The 12,859-nt window shown below is 38.6% G+C and overlaps 3 protein-coding genes across 5 annotated transcripts; 2 read left to right on the top strand and 1 right to left on the bottom strand.

Moving 5' to 3' along the window:
* The first annotated feature begins 735 nt into the window (after positions 1–735).
* emb (embigin) lies at positions 736–5,343 on the top strand. The gene is made up of 9 exons (XM_027002878.2): positions 736–914; positions 1,284–1,328; positions 1,826–1,870; positions 2,073–2,259; positions 2,873–2,961; positions 3,208–3,335; positions 3,698–3,986; positions 4,101–4,134; positions 4,536–5,343. Exons 1-9 carry the CDS (start codon positions 803–805, stop codon positions 4,597–4,599), a joined length of 993 nt encoding a protein of 330 aa, XP_026858679.1. The 5' UTR covers positions 736–802; the 3' UTR covers positions 4,600–5,343.
* Positions 5,344–5,663: 320 nt separating this feature from the next.
* Positions 5,664–8,988, bottom strand: mrps30 (mitochondrial ribosomal protein S30). The gene is made up of 5 exons (XM_027002877.2): positions 8,367–8,988; positions 8,071–8,216; positions 7,611–7,716; positions 7,217–7,393; positions 5,664–6,008 (listed from the first exon to the last, which is right to left on the bottom strand). The coding sequence occupies exons 1-5, from the start codon at positions 8,956–8,958 to the stop codon at positions 5,743–5,745; spliced, it is 1,287 nt and encodes a 428-aa protein (XP_026858678.2). The 5' UTR covers positions 8,959–8,988; the 3' UTR covers positions 5,664–5,742.
* Positions 8,989–9,018: 30 nt separating this feature from the next.
* Positions 9,019–11,023, top strand: hint2 (histidine triad nucleotide binding protein 2). Of its 3 annotated transcripts, XM_035530000.1 has the most exons (6): positions 9,019–9,084; positions 9,193–9,246; positions 9,621–9,755; positions 9,948–10,052; positions 10,133–10,205; positions 10,324–11,023. In XM_035530000.1, exons 1-6 carry the CDS (start codon positions 9,034–9,036, stop codon positions 10,413–10,415), a joined length of 510 nt encoding a protein of 169 aa, XP_035385893.1. In that variant the 5' UTR covers positions 9,019–9,033; the 3' UTR covers positions 10,416–11,023. The 3 variants fall into 3 exon arrangements, with proteins under 3 accessions (XP_035385893.1, XP_035385894.1, XP_026858680.2); XM_035530001.1 differs by having other exon boundaries at positions 9,064–9,250; XM_027002879.2 differs by lacking the exons at positions 9,019–9,084; positions 9,193–9,246 and adding an exon at positions 9,253–9,367.
* Positions 11,024–12,859: the final 1,836 nt, after the last annotated feature.

The raw sequence follows: 12,859 nt of genomic DNA, 5'->3' as shown, positions 1-12,859 counted from the left end.
AATCATTGTCAATGATAAGCAACATGACTTCTTTACAGACACTGCAAGACATGTTGATCTATCTGACCACTGGTTAATATTTGAAAGATTTATAAAGTAAACAGGAGATTTTATTTAATAATTCATTTCAGTTTTGAATAGTTTTGAAATATCTTATATGATATACATATGCTTTTTAGATAAAATCTGTCATTTACTGAAAGCAACAATTTAACCAGAGTAAGGTCATTTGAAAGTAATATTTGGAGCAGAAGTACAAACCACAAATATCTGCTCTGTATAAACTTTTACGTATGCTAAAATCCCTCCACGTCTCATCTTACATCAGACCTCAGAGTGTCCTTGTTTCAACCGCATGCTAAAGAGAGCACCGCAGCACCCGACTAATTTAATTAAGTACAGCTATCCCAGAAATGCATTCAGACTTTCCAAACATGTCCACCACAGCAGTACTCTCCTGACTTCTAAATTCTAGTCTTACTAGGTAACTAAACTGCCCACTAAATTCTGGTGTCACTGGGTACCCAGATAACTAGGTAAAGGCATGTCTCCCTCGTTTCACTAGACTTTGCCTCAGTGGTACGTGACAGCTCTGTCTGCAGGATCATTTGATACCAGCAGGGCTGGGGCTGGCCACCTCCATGCTCATGATTCATTTAAAGCACAGATGCAGCGTGCAGGTCCCAACGCTGCCGAGTCACCATGGCTGCAAGAAGACAGAGAGGGAGGAGTGTGGCTGAAAGAGGAAAGGGGGAGGGGAAGCAGCTGCGGCCTGCATCTGATGAAGAAGAGCTGAACAGAGATGCTTCGCTTCGGTCAAGTGTTGAGGAGCTACTGCAGAAGCTTGCTGAGTTCTGCTGTAAATGCTATGAATTTCCTTCTCATATTCCTCTACTGGCAAGGGGTGAGCACAGGTATGTGTGGTATCTGTGATGTACATGTGTATTTTGTTTGAACAAGGAAGGTTGTTTAGTCTCTGGACATGTAATGTCATGACCTTGTGGTTGGTTTAGGGTGTTAAAGCACTTCTAACGGTATTTAAAAATACCCCTGAATATTTCCTCTCTCTGTTACAGGAAAGAGCATGCAGTTTGCAGTAATCTATATGTATCTTTATAAATGAATTATGTTTTGTTGTAAATGTGGTGATACTCATCTTAACCTTGCCTACATGTGAGACTTTGAAGCATTCTAATCTACGATGTGAGAAAGTAAATCTAGAAATGTGGAAAATGAATGGATCCGAAGTGCTACCTTGACTGAAATGTAACTTTTTTTTAAAGATGCAGCTTCCTCTCCTTCAGTTGCCAACTCAGCTGTTACACCAGGTGAGACTAGCATCTAAAAAGGTCAGCTTTGTTAAGCATATTTCTAAATTAGGATGTCTGGATGTGTCCACTTGGTTATCGTCAGGCGCCTGGGGAGAAACACTGAGCAGCCATGAGACAAAGTCAGTTTGCGGGTAGAAACACTCCAGGTTATTGTGGAGTGATATAAGTTATTTAAAGGTAGAGTGTATGGGGTTAAAAGATGAAGTAAAGGTCTCCATGTGAGAAGAGCAGGTAGCAACTGTACAAGCAACATTACTTGAATCAGTATTAGCAAATTCTCAGAATCCTTCACATTGTAGGAATCTAATTAATATAGTTCTTCTTTCTAGCAGATGTAACAAATATAAGGACATTATCATGTCAACAACACAGCATTACTAGACCATATATAGTCATAAAACACTAGTGAAAAACTGCAGGGAAAAGTTCAATGACTGCATGACTTTCTGATGTGGTTGTATTGAAACAGTATTTGTTTTTTCCCTCCCTCTCAGAGACTGACTATGCTGTCACATATCATGAGACCATAGTATCTAAAGGTAAACTGTGTTCAGGATCTTAAATAAACCAGGAGGGACAGCATGACATATATATATATATATATATATATATATATATATATATATATATATATATATATATATATATATATATATAATGTTTTATTATTTAGCATAATATTCATCAATGTTCAGAAAATAGTCTGTTTTGATGATTATTTTACAACCTCTCAACACACAGGTCATGTCATCGTTCAGGAGCTTGAAATCCTGAAACCCCAAAAAATAGAGCTTTCATGTATCATATCTGACATTCCAAATAATCCCACGCACATAATTGGCTACTGGAAAAAAAATGGCAATGAAATTGAAAACTCCAAGCAAACTGTATACAAAGTCGACAAACAAAGGTTTATCTTTAAAAGGATGTAAGTATGTGTCGTATGTATGTTGTGAAGCAGAAATGTCACATCAGTGTAAATTGTTTTAGCTTTGTGTGTTCCTAACATTAATTTTAAGCACATAAATGTTTATTATAAATTTACAGAACCAAAGCAATTTGAATGTGAAGTTTCAGTATATACTGTTTTATGTCTTTACAAAAAACACACTGGTTATGCACTAATTACTGGTTACCATCAGATTCTTTATTGCTATTACATTAATTCACAGTATCAAACAATTATATTCATTATTATATCAAATCACACTTCTAGGCTACTTCAAGCAGAGCATCGAATTAGTATTTTATCTCTTTAAAAGACATCAAACAAGATATGCAGTTATTGGCCTGCACCTGTTTGTTAGTGATGTCTATATAATTCTGAATAATATACATCTGTTTATCCTTTGAAACATACTGTATATGAAATATCTGCTTACTGAGGGAGTTTTCATTAAAATGTTCATGTGTCTATCCAATTGTATGCCACTGATATACAAAATGTTAGCTTTGTCTTCACAGAAACCTCCTATGCAAGGCATTGTCAATTACTGTAGGATAAAACTAAGTAATCCACACTATCTTTATTCTAATTTCAGCTTCAATATACAGGTCAACGACTTGGGGAACTACTCCTGTATCTTCAGCTATTTGGACAAACAGGAACAAGTCACTTTTCTTTTAAAAGGTATGGTGAAAAAATGGCTAATGATTTTATAACTTTTTTTTCTTACATTGCTTCCTCATACACTTGTGGTAATCTGTCCCGTCCTTGGGCCATCCATTTTACTCCAGTGCAATTTTCCCTGCTGTAATACAATCTGGACGAACATAAAAATGCAAGCAGGCCCCAAGGAGTGGAGGATCACTCTGGAGTTCATCATCTCCAAATCAAAGGCATTAAAAAGTCTTGTCTGTATTTCTGTCTGAGCAGTGCCAGTAATGAAAGATAAACGAGACAAGCCCATTGTGAGCTATGTCGGCGATTCGGTCGTACTGGATTGTAAGATCAAGCGCATGCCCAACACCTGGCAGTGGTATAAAAGCAACGGGACTGAAAAGGTAAAAAACCTCGGCAGGAATGGGACGCGGTACTAGACGACTCCCATCTGTCAGTTGGATATAAGCTCTTTAAGCAACTAGCTACAGAAAATATAATACTGCATTATGGTCTGAATTTTATCATAAAAGTCCTCATCATACCTGGCTTGCTTAGATATTGAATTTAGAGAAAAGAGTTTAATCTTTTCAAACGTTACTCAGCATTACGTTACATGATTTATTCTTTTATTCATACTTTCATATTTCAGTTCAATATAAATTTCTTAATGGAGACAATACTTTACAGTTGAGAGAAGCAAAGTGGCTTTAAATTCGCAGTGTGTGCCTCTGAAGTAGTCCTAATATTAGTATCTATCACCCAGGTACTTATTAATGCAACCGCCGACCCTATGAACTACAAGATCCTCTTGGAAAAAAACGTAACCAAACTGACAGTGCTGAATCTAACTGAGGAAGATGCTGGGAAATACATCTGCAGCGCGGTGTTCGAAATCAAATCCAGCGAGTCGCACGTGTATCTCAAAGTCTTGTCCCTCATCGAGCCCCTCAAACCCTTCATTGGCATAACGATTGAAGTCGTCATCCTTGTTACGCTCATTCTTCTCTACGAGAGATACGGCCGCAGTAGAAATGACTCCTCTGTTGTCACAGGTAAAATAGGCTAAGGCGTAGGCAGGGGTTATTGAGAAGTAAACCGCTGGAAAAGCAGAGTACGTGATCAGAGGGGAGATGCATTACAAAAGTAAAATTGTCTCCATTTTGCAGAGAACGGACCGAACTGTGAACCAACCGATAAATTGTGAGTATAATTTCAAACTGCTTTATGTAGTTTAAACATATACATTATTAAAACTATTATAATGTATTTTAGAACTCTTTTGTAGCAGGAAATGCACTTTGCACTTGTGTAGCATGTTGTCTGATGCACTGTTGTTTTGTGTTGCACTATGGTCCTGGAGGAACATTGTCTCGTTTTTGTTGTGTACTTGTATATAGCTGAAATGACAATAAAACCTCTTTGAACTTTGAACTTGAAAATGGAACAGGCAAAACATTTAAAGGGACCCCTCCTGAAAATATATATTAAAAATGTATTGACTAAGTATTACATTCATAATTCACAGGGCAATATTTTTCTTCAATATGACATTTCAGTTCCAGCATGATAATATTAATATTGATAATATTGATGTATTTTAGAACGCAGGACGACAGCAGTGGAACTGATGGGCGGAGGACAAGACAAAGAAACTTGGTACACTAATATAACAGTTCCTTCCTTCCTCAGTAATCGTATTGGTTGTCGTTTTGAAACTATATTATTGGTTCTGTTAACGGAAGACATCATTATCGTCCTCTTGATGAAATTTGGGTGCTATGGGTGCTAGAGCAGTGGTGTCTTAGATATAATTTATCAAGCACCCTCATCTTGCATGTTTGTTTGATTCTCATTTAGCAATACTTATAAACCAAAGCAATATTATATATAAAAATACACACAATCTTGGTATCATGTAAATATATTGCGCTATATTCCATCTCTGTGCTCTTGCTTGAAGTGGCTAAACTTATAAACTGTACTAACCTAGCAACATTCTTAAACTGTATGGATTTTCAAGGTCAGCTACTCTCTCAGCTCTGGAAGCAAAATATTTAAGGGTTTATGTACAGAACAATGCATTGTGTACATACTTTAAGTCTTTTTTTAAAAATAATTAATTTGATTACTATCAGGCTTTGCATCTTTACCATTCCCTGGATTTGGTACTGAAAAACTGGGCATTTTGTTCACAATGTTATAAGGAATCCTATAGCTTTCAAAATGCAGAAAATTAAGCTGATCCTTTAACATCAGAGTGCCTCTAAAAGCTATACACATTGTTCTCCAATGAATATTTTCTATTGCCCAGCTTTAGAAAACTACTGGCTAATAAAGAATAATAGTGAGTGTAGTGAGTGGAGTTGTGTGGTGGATCACAACTTGTATAATAAAGGCAAGAAAGAATGATCTGGCCTTTGTTTTTGCACGTGCCATAGAGCAAACACTAATGCATATGGGTGTGGAAAAGGCTTTTGGTCTGATAGAATGCAGAACTCTTTGCACTCACAACCTCTGAAAGGTTTGGCACAATTCCCTTTACTGGAAAAAGGAAATAATATAAATAAATGATTAGAATGGAAATAATTAATTTGTATGAAAATAATGAATATTTTCTGTGACAATAGGCCGTGGGGGTTAGGGACAGTTCTACTTTCATACATGCTAGTCTACACACTAAACATGCAAAACTTTATAAAGAAATAAAGGAAAAACATACCAACTTCAAATGGTGGTAGCATAGAGCATATTTATTTACCTTTAACTTGCAACAACCCACCACCATTCTGTAAGTGGGCAGCCCCTGGCTTAACTCACAGGCCTATTCAGCAAAAACTGCACAAGATGCTTGAGTACGGCATCATCCCAGCCAAGCACGTCTGTGTCTGTGAGCCTCTCGTACAGGCACATGGTTGGTGTGCCCCAGCACACATTTTTCCGTGGGTTGTCGGGGTTGTTGAGTGAGCTCAGGGCTAGCGTATTGAGCTGGTAGCAGAAGAACGAGAAGCGCTTGCCATCTGTGATGACGGCCTGGGACGTGAATGGCCTGCTCACATCCTGTTCGCTCCAGAATCCTGGAGGGAAAACAGAAGACGTGGCGTCTGTGGTTGGCCGAACAGAAGGAATACATTTTGATTTGCCATAAAAGCTGATGCCCTTCGGTTTTTTGCCAACTTATCAGGATAGGATGAGCACACGAAGCTCAAGATGCTTTTCACACATGCTCACTGCAATCTAAGGTTTTTTGAGCACCAACTCCAAGAATAACTACCAGCCATTCAAGAAGCTTTAAAGGCACACCGCAACCACCTCTACTGACAAGGAGTCAAGGAGTCCCCCCAAGGCTCAGTGCTCAGACCTGCATCGCTACATACTCTCTGTCCACATTTAATGTCACTTCATACTTGATTTTCATGCTGGTGGCACACAAATCTCCCTTAGCACCAAATTCTTTCAAAATCCCCATCCGACATCTGCCAGTCAAAAATCAAAATCTGTATGAAAAAAAAAGCTTGACAGTCAAGACTGAATCCATCCTCACTGGTTTATAAACTATCCTCAGTAAAGCTAGTCCTCTAACCCTTCTCCTTTGGTTTGGGCACTTGTAATAGATTACAATGGTGCCCAAATTAGAGGCACCATTAAACCTCATCCTTTCACCTCTCCATGACTGTGTCCCAGACCCTGCCGTTCCTATTCTGCTCCTGAATCCTTTATTCACTCAGATTACTCCAACCACCTCTTATACAGCATCAATTCCTCATCCTTCCATAAGTAGCAGTCCAGAACCCATCCGCCTGCCTGCGCACTACCTCTTGGTCCAGACACCACATAAGTATTACTTTAACTGGAAAATTATTTTGCTTACTTACAAAGCCCTCAATCACCTTGCTCCGTTTTATCAGTAAATCTTCTTCCATACAAACCACCCAGAACTCTCAGGTCAACCTCGATTAGTCTGTTTGGCATGCCTCCTTCCAGCTGTTACAGCTTTAATGTTTGAGTCTTCTATTACATTCTTATGTCCTCTTCTCCTGTTGTTCCTTCCTGTTTTCTCTTTCTTTTGTTATGCTTATATTTCGCTACAATATTTGTTTTTAATAGTCAGATTTGTTAATTTTCCAGGATAAGCATCTTTGGGTCATTGAAAAGTGAATTATAAGTAAAATGTATGATTAATAATAATAAAAATACTAATCAAGTATAAACAAGTCATGTTAGCATTGTTTGACAAAGCTACAAGTATACAGTCAAGTTAAAGCTGTATGAACTCTAAACTCACCCTGATACATGGCTTGTGCTCCCGTCCATGCAAAGAGACTTGCGATAGCATTTGCCCTCTGAAATACCTCACTGTGATCAGCAAGGTTTTTCTTTGTCAGTCTGTCAATGTGGAACTTATCAGGGACCAGATGGAACTGTGTGTGACCGTACTGGCATGGGTCTTTCAGTTTTGCACCTATGCAGTTTTAAAAAACAAGAGTGGTGTGATTAGCATCAAACAAACACTTAGAAGACTGAATATCTTAACCATTTTATTTATAGCCAGTCTCATCACTTCCATATGTAATCGACGTACGTTTCATGCAGATTCTTTGTGCAACTACAGCTTTACTTAGCACCAAAATCTCAACATGCATAATCTGTATAATTTCTTATGATGCCAGAGGGCTCACCTGTAGAGATGTTGTTATCATATTGCCTTCGGAACAATGGGAGGTAGTCGGGTGCAAGATGGATTAACGGTACCTCAGCAGGTATCTCGGCCTCAAGCGGCATAAACTAACAGGCAGACATTCAATAACTGACACCACAGGTAAGATACATTCAGAGGTATCAAATCTTGTATATCAGACAATGGTTGTTGTTTTTTTGTTTTTGTTTTTTTACATTTATGGCATTTAGCTGATGCTTTTATCCAAAGCAACTTACAATTATGAGCGAGTACAACTAGAGAAATTGAGGGTTAAGGGCCCAAAGGTGGCAACCTTCCGATTACAAGTCAAGTACAATAACCACTGAGCTACCACTGCCCACATGCAGTATTTAGAATATTTAGCTATTGCATGTTTACTGCTGCTTGCTTGAGTCCATGTATATAGACAAAACCGGAAGTACTTCTCCTGGAGTATGTACCTCAGGTAGTTGCTGGGGAATCCTTATCTGGCTGTGAGGTTTGTCATCAATTTGGAACCTCCGTGGCTCAATTCTGCCACTCCTATGTCCTCTTGGAATCATCCTCTCCCCATTCACCCAGTAAAAGTTGACCTGAGGGTCAAAATCTTTTAAAACAGAGCAGATATTTACTGTTTAAAATGAAGTATTAAGATTACCCCATAAGTGGTAACAATTAAATAGTATGTTAACAGCCAAAATATATCCTAGACACAAATATAAAATTATTGGAATGAGTTAGCTAGCTACCTACTTACCTAAACTTGACTGACGGAGCACAGGATTTTTGTTAACCAAGGAGTTAACAAGACCCGACACTAGATTCGCCAGAAAAGGTGCAACAAACTTTTCCTGCTCTCTGTAAAGAAACGTTCTCCCTTTCTTCATGTACCAGTTCTCTTGAAGGAGAGCGTTGCAGACCGTGGATCGTATCTCAGAATATGCACATTCGCCTAACACTGACTGCAGCTCCTCCACCGGTCCCAAGTCTGTATTCACTTCAGCTGAAGTCTTGAATTTCTCGGGAAGCCCGGAAAGGTATGCCGTCTTAGTGTAACACTGATACCACTTATCCGCACCCAAGGCAAACGTCTGAGGATAAATAACGTATTTCATTCGCTGTATGCGCGTAAGGGCCCTGATCTTTTCCTGTGGGTCAGCTCCACGCAACTGGTCGAAGAATTCAAGTAATACCCGTCTTTTCGCAGATTTACTTTTGGCTGTTCGAGATGGCAAAACCGGTGGATATAAATGTTTCGCTGTGGCAGTCTCAGCCTTTCTGCTGCTGATTACACGCGATGACTGTGTCGACAGAAATAACTGCAAGGGCAATCTGCTGTAAGCCGCCATGTTTCCCCCCGTATGGACGTAGTTCGTCTACATCACCGATTAACTTTTCTATTACTGCCCCCTACTGACTTGATAATGATTCCAGAAGCCGTCCAACTGACTTTACTTTTCACCCATCCAGATGAAGTAATGGATCGTACAGGCAGATAGTAAATCTGCAATAGCGATACGAAATAACGCCATTTGAAATCATTTCAAATGAAATAACGACATTTGCAATTTAATTTCCCACAGTGCACTTTCTCCAGCATACTCGCCACTGCTGGAATAGCGCATGCGTGCACAAGAGTAGGTAAAGTCTCATTTTTCGTGACTTTGGCCTGTTGAAATGATCTCTCTAAGTATTTTGCAAACCCGACGTTTTTTGCCGTTTATGCATAATTTACAACGGTCTTGTATAAACGTCCAGGTGATTATATTAAGCTATTGTGTTTAGTTCTGTTTAGGTTATGTGAAACTGTGATCCACTTCCAGACTAGCAATACGGCTGTTTACCTTTAGCCTAATTTAGCTGCATTATTAGCTAATTTATATATATCATAGATTAATGTACAGTCTGTTTTTCGGGGTTCCACAATCTAGCTAGCTAGCTAACTAATTAACTAACGTCCTTCATATCTTAAAACGTGCTTTATTTGTTTTTGCTTGTTTGTTTGACTTAGAATACGCGCATGTCCACAGCCAGCGACGAAGTACGCTTGGCAAAGGAAGCCAGTAAGAAAAGTCCTGCCCCAACTATATTCTCCAGAATTATTGAAAAAACTATTCCTGCAGACATAATATATGAAGATGATAAGGTAGTGTCTTTATTGATTGTTTACGCCTGGCTATGTTAGTGATGTGCAGTCTTACATTTTCATTTCCTACGATCAGAAGTCAGTGATCGTACATGTTTTACAAGTTTGCCATTCTCTCCTCTCTTGAACTTTATACTCTAATGACCCAAGTTGTTGCAGCGAAGTGCTGTAACTTTTTTTTTTTTCCTTCAGTGTCTGGCATTCAGGGACATAAGTCCTCAGGCCCCTGTGCATTTCCTGGTTATTCCGAGGGCTCCCATTCCAAGGATCAGTGAAGTTCATGACAATGATGCGCTGGTTTGTCTCTACCCGCTCTTCCTTTATTTTGCTGTCTCATCTCTGATGATGTCCATAATGCTGTAATATTCCCTCTTCAGCTCCTTGGTCACCTCTTGGTGGTGGCTAAAAACCTGGCAAAGAAAGAAAGACTGGAGGAAGGATATAGATTGGGTATGTTTAACCAGTGGAAATAATGAAGGTGCAATCAGTTATTCGTAGGCTAATGTATAATTGTCTGTATGTTAGGCATCTCCATAATAACAGTTTTGGCACAATCTGTGTGTTACAGTGATTAATGATGGGAAGAATGGAGCCCAGTCTGTATACCATCTACACCTCCATGTCCTTGGGGGTCGACAGATGGGATGGCCACCGGGATAAGTGTTCCCACTGTTAGTGTAAATCAAAAGTTCTGTGCACTGGTTAGTAGTGAGAGACTATAATAATTTAACCTAAATGTAAAAGGAATCTGGAGCAACTAGAAAATGCAGATGAGGTGCTGAGAAGTAATAGCTGCTGTTGCTTTAAAAAAAGACTCCTGGTATTACAGGTAAGCACTCTGTAAATCTTATGTTCAACAAAAGTCTATTTTCTAAACATTAGTCTTTCTCTTTCATGGGGTTCTAACCCTTTTTTGAGAGAATTGTCTCAAACTGCTGGTGTATAACTCTCTTGGTTAGTGCATAAATAAACGCAGTATGCACTATTTTTTTGATTCTGTCATTACAAACCAGTTCACATAAAACTCAATAGCATAAAGGCCTTCAAACATCACATGAACAGTGAACAACACTTACTGGTTTCCAAAGCCTAGGAAAACACCTTGCCAATGAGCTAGTCCCACTGTTCACTCAGTGCTTCATCTCACACACACTGCCATTGCCCCAGCAACTTCAAGTTCTGTTATTGCACCTGTTCTGCAAAACAAAACAAAAAGTCCAAAATGGCTGTGGACGTATGTTGGTGTTAATAAAAGTATTTGAATCTGATTATCTCTTATTTCATGTCTGTCACTTCCTTTCACGTCCAACCCCTTGCCTTCATATAATCCTGCAACAATGCCTTTAAGACAAGAATTCAGGTCTACACTTAGGTCCACCCTACCCCATTATGAGAACAAGTGTCCTATCAGGCTTTGTGACTCCCCCCAAAAAAGTACCTTTCAGGGATCCTTGGATCCAAGGATGAATATTCTCCACAATATTGCAATTTTTCTTTATTCTCGGAATAACCATTTAAAGAACCATTGTGCAGCAGAGCCTTTGTGTTTCTGGGAGGGGAGGAACAGTGAAGATGGAGTCAATACTACCACTTGTTTCTGATCTTAAGGAGTCACATCTTCTTTCATCTTCTCTCTTGAATGAGGAGTGTGCATGTCAATTCTCAATTGCAGAGATGCTGAATTTCATCTGCTTGTTGCAGTTTATGTCTTTCAGTCATCTACATCACACTTTTATCGCTTTTACTGCTGAGTGTTCTAAGCTTTGGTCACACCAAGCAGTACTGTTTTGTTTAAATTGCTGTTGTCCATTGTCACTGAAGAAATACATCTATGCATCATAACTCAATGTTTCAGCTATCAGGTGTATATAAAAATTAATTGATGAGATTTTCTTCTTAGAGTCCTTTTTTTGGATGATGTGGATATAGAGGACATTGCCAATCGGTTGCACTTCCAGTTCCAAATGGAACCTGCAGATGGTATGTGCTCTGTGAATTGGACAGACTGGGAAATAATCTTGCATTCCATGCATGATCTTTATCTGCTCCTACAAGTTTCCAGTCTACAATGTTCTTATCAGCTCAGATTGCTTTGCATAGCCCCAGTTTAATCATTTGTGTCACTGCCTTCGTTATGTTTGCATGTTACCTTCAGGACATTGGAGTTTTCACACTTTCACACAGATCTTACATAAAATTCACTGTTATTGTATGAACAAGAGATAATGTAATATTCATTTATTCTTTTGAGATTCATAAATGACAGCATGATGAGATAACTTGCCACTGATTTGTATTTTTTCATTATTTTATTAAATTACTAATGAAGAAAAAATTAAATATGAGGCAATGGGAGGCAAATTCATATTTAAATGTTTTGAGTTTTGCGTTTGAAAAGGAAGTCTAGCATTCAAATTACATTTAAATAAGTACCTATTTATAGTTAATGCAAAAAATAATTTACCAAGCCAATAAACATTCTATTTTTCAAATAATCTCGAAAGTTTGTATTAAACATTTTTCAAAGGTAGGTTATATGCATTTATATTTTTATTCTAAAGTATATCATCTATACAGCAGTGGACTGATTTAGCTTACTACTGAGCATCAGTTTGTTTGGGTACCCAAATAAGTTGATGTTTTGTGTGAACACTTGCAAGTAACAGACTGGGACAGCAACATTTCCACATTTTTCCCTACACATTAGGGGTGTAATAGCAGAAAGGAGCTACTACCTCTGTAATGGATGAACTTGTGGAGAACCAGCAGCGCAAAGGTCCCCAGTGTATGTCTTGCTATCACCTGCTCAAACAACCAAACCACGTGACAAAGAGCAGTAATTGTCAACAGTAGCTTGGGTATGGAATAGACTATGGGCTTCTTCACTCCAGTCTTTCCAGTCCATACCTGAATGTGCATCATCTGTATCTTCATATAACTAACTGGTGTGCTTGGAGTCCCAAACAAAACGAAGAATAAACAAACTGCAAGCTAAAGATTGTGTCTGCCTGTGAGTAGAACCTATTCACATCCAAAGTAAATTTATTACGCAAGTAAATAAATTACGCAATTGTGAAATGTGGATTGCTTTTATTGGGTTTGAA

This window comes from Electrophorus electricus, chromosome 9 (assembly GCF_013358815.1).
Source record: "Electrophorus electricus isolate fEleEle1 chromosome 9, fEleEle1.pri, whole genome shotgun sequence".
Taxonomy (NCBI): domain Eukaryota; kingdom Metazoa; phylum Chordata; class Actinopteri; order Gymnotiformes; family Gymnotidae; genus Electrophorus; species Electrophorus electricus.
This window is presented reverse-complemented; position numbering and strand designations above follow the sequence as displayed.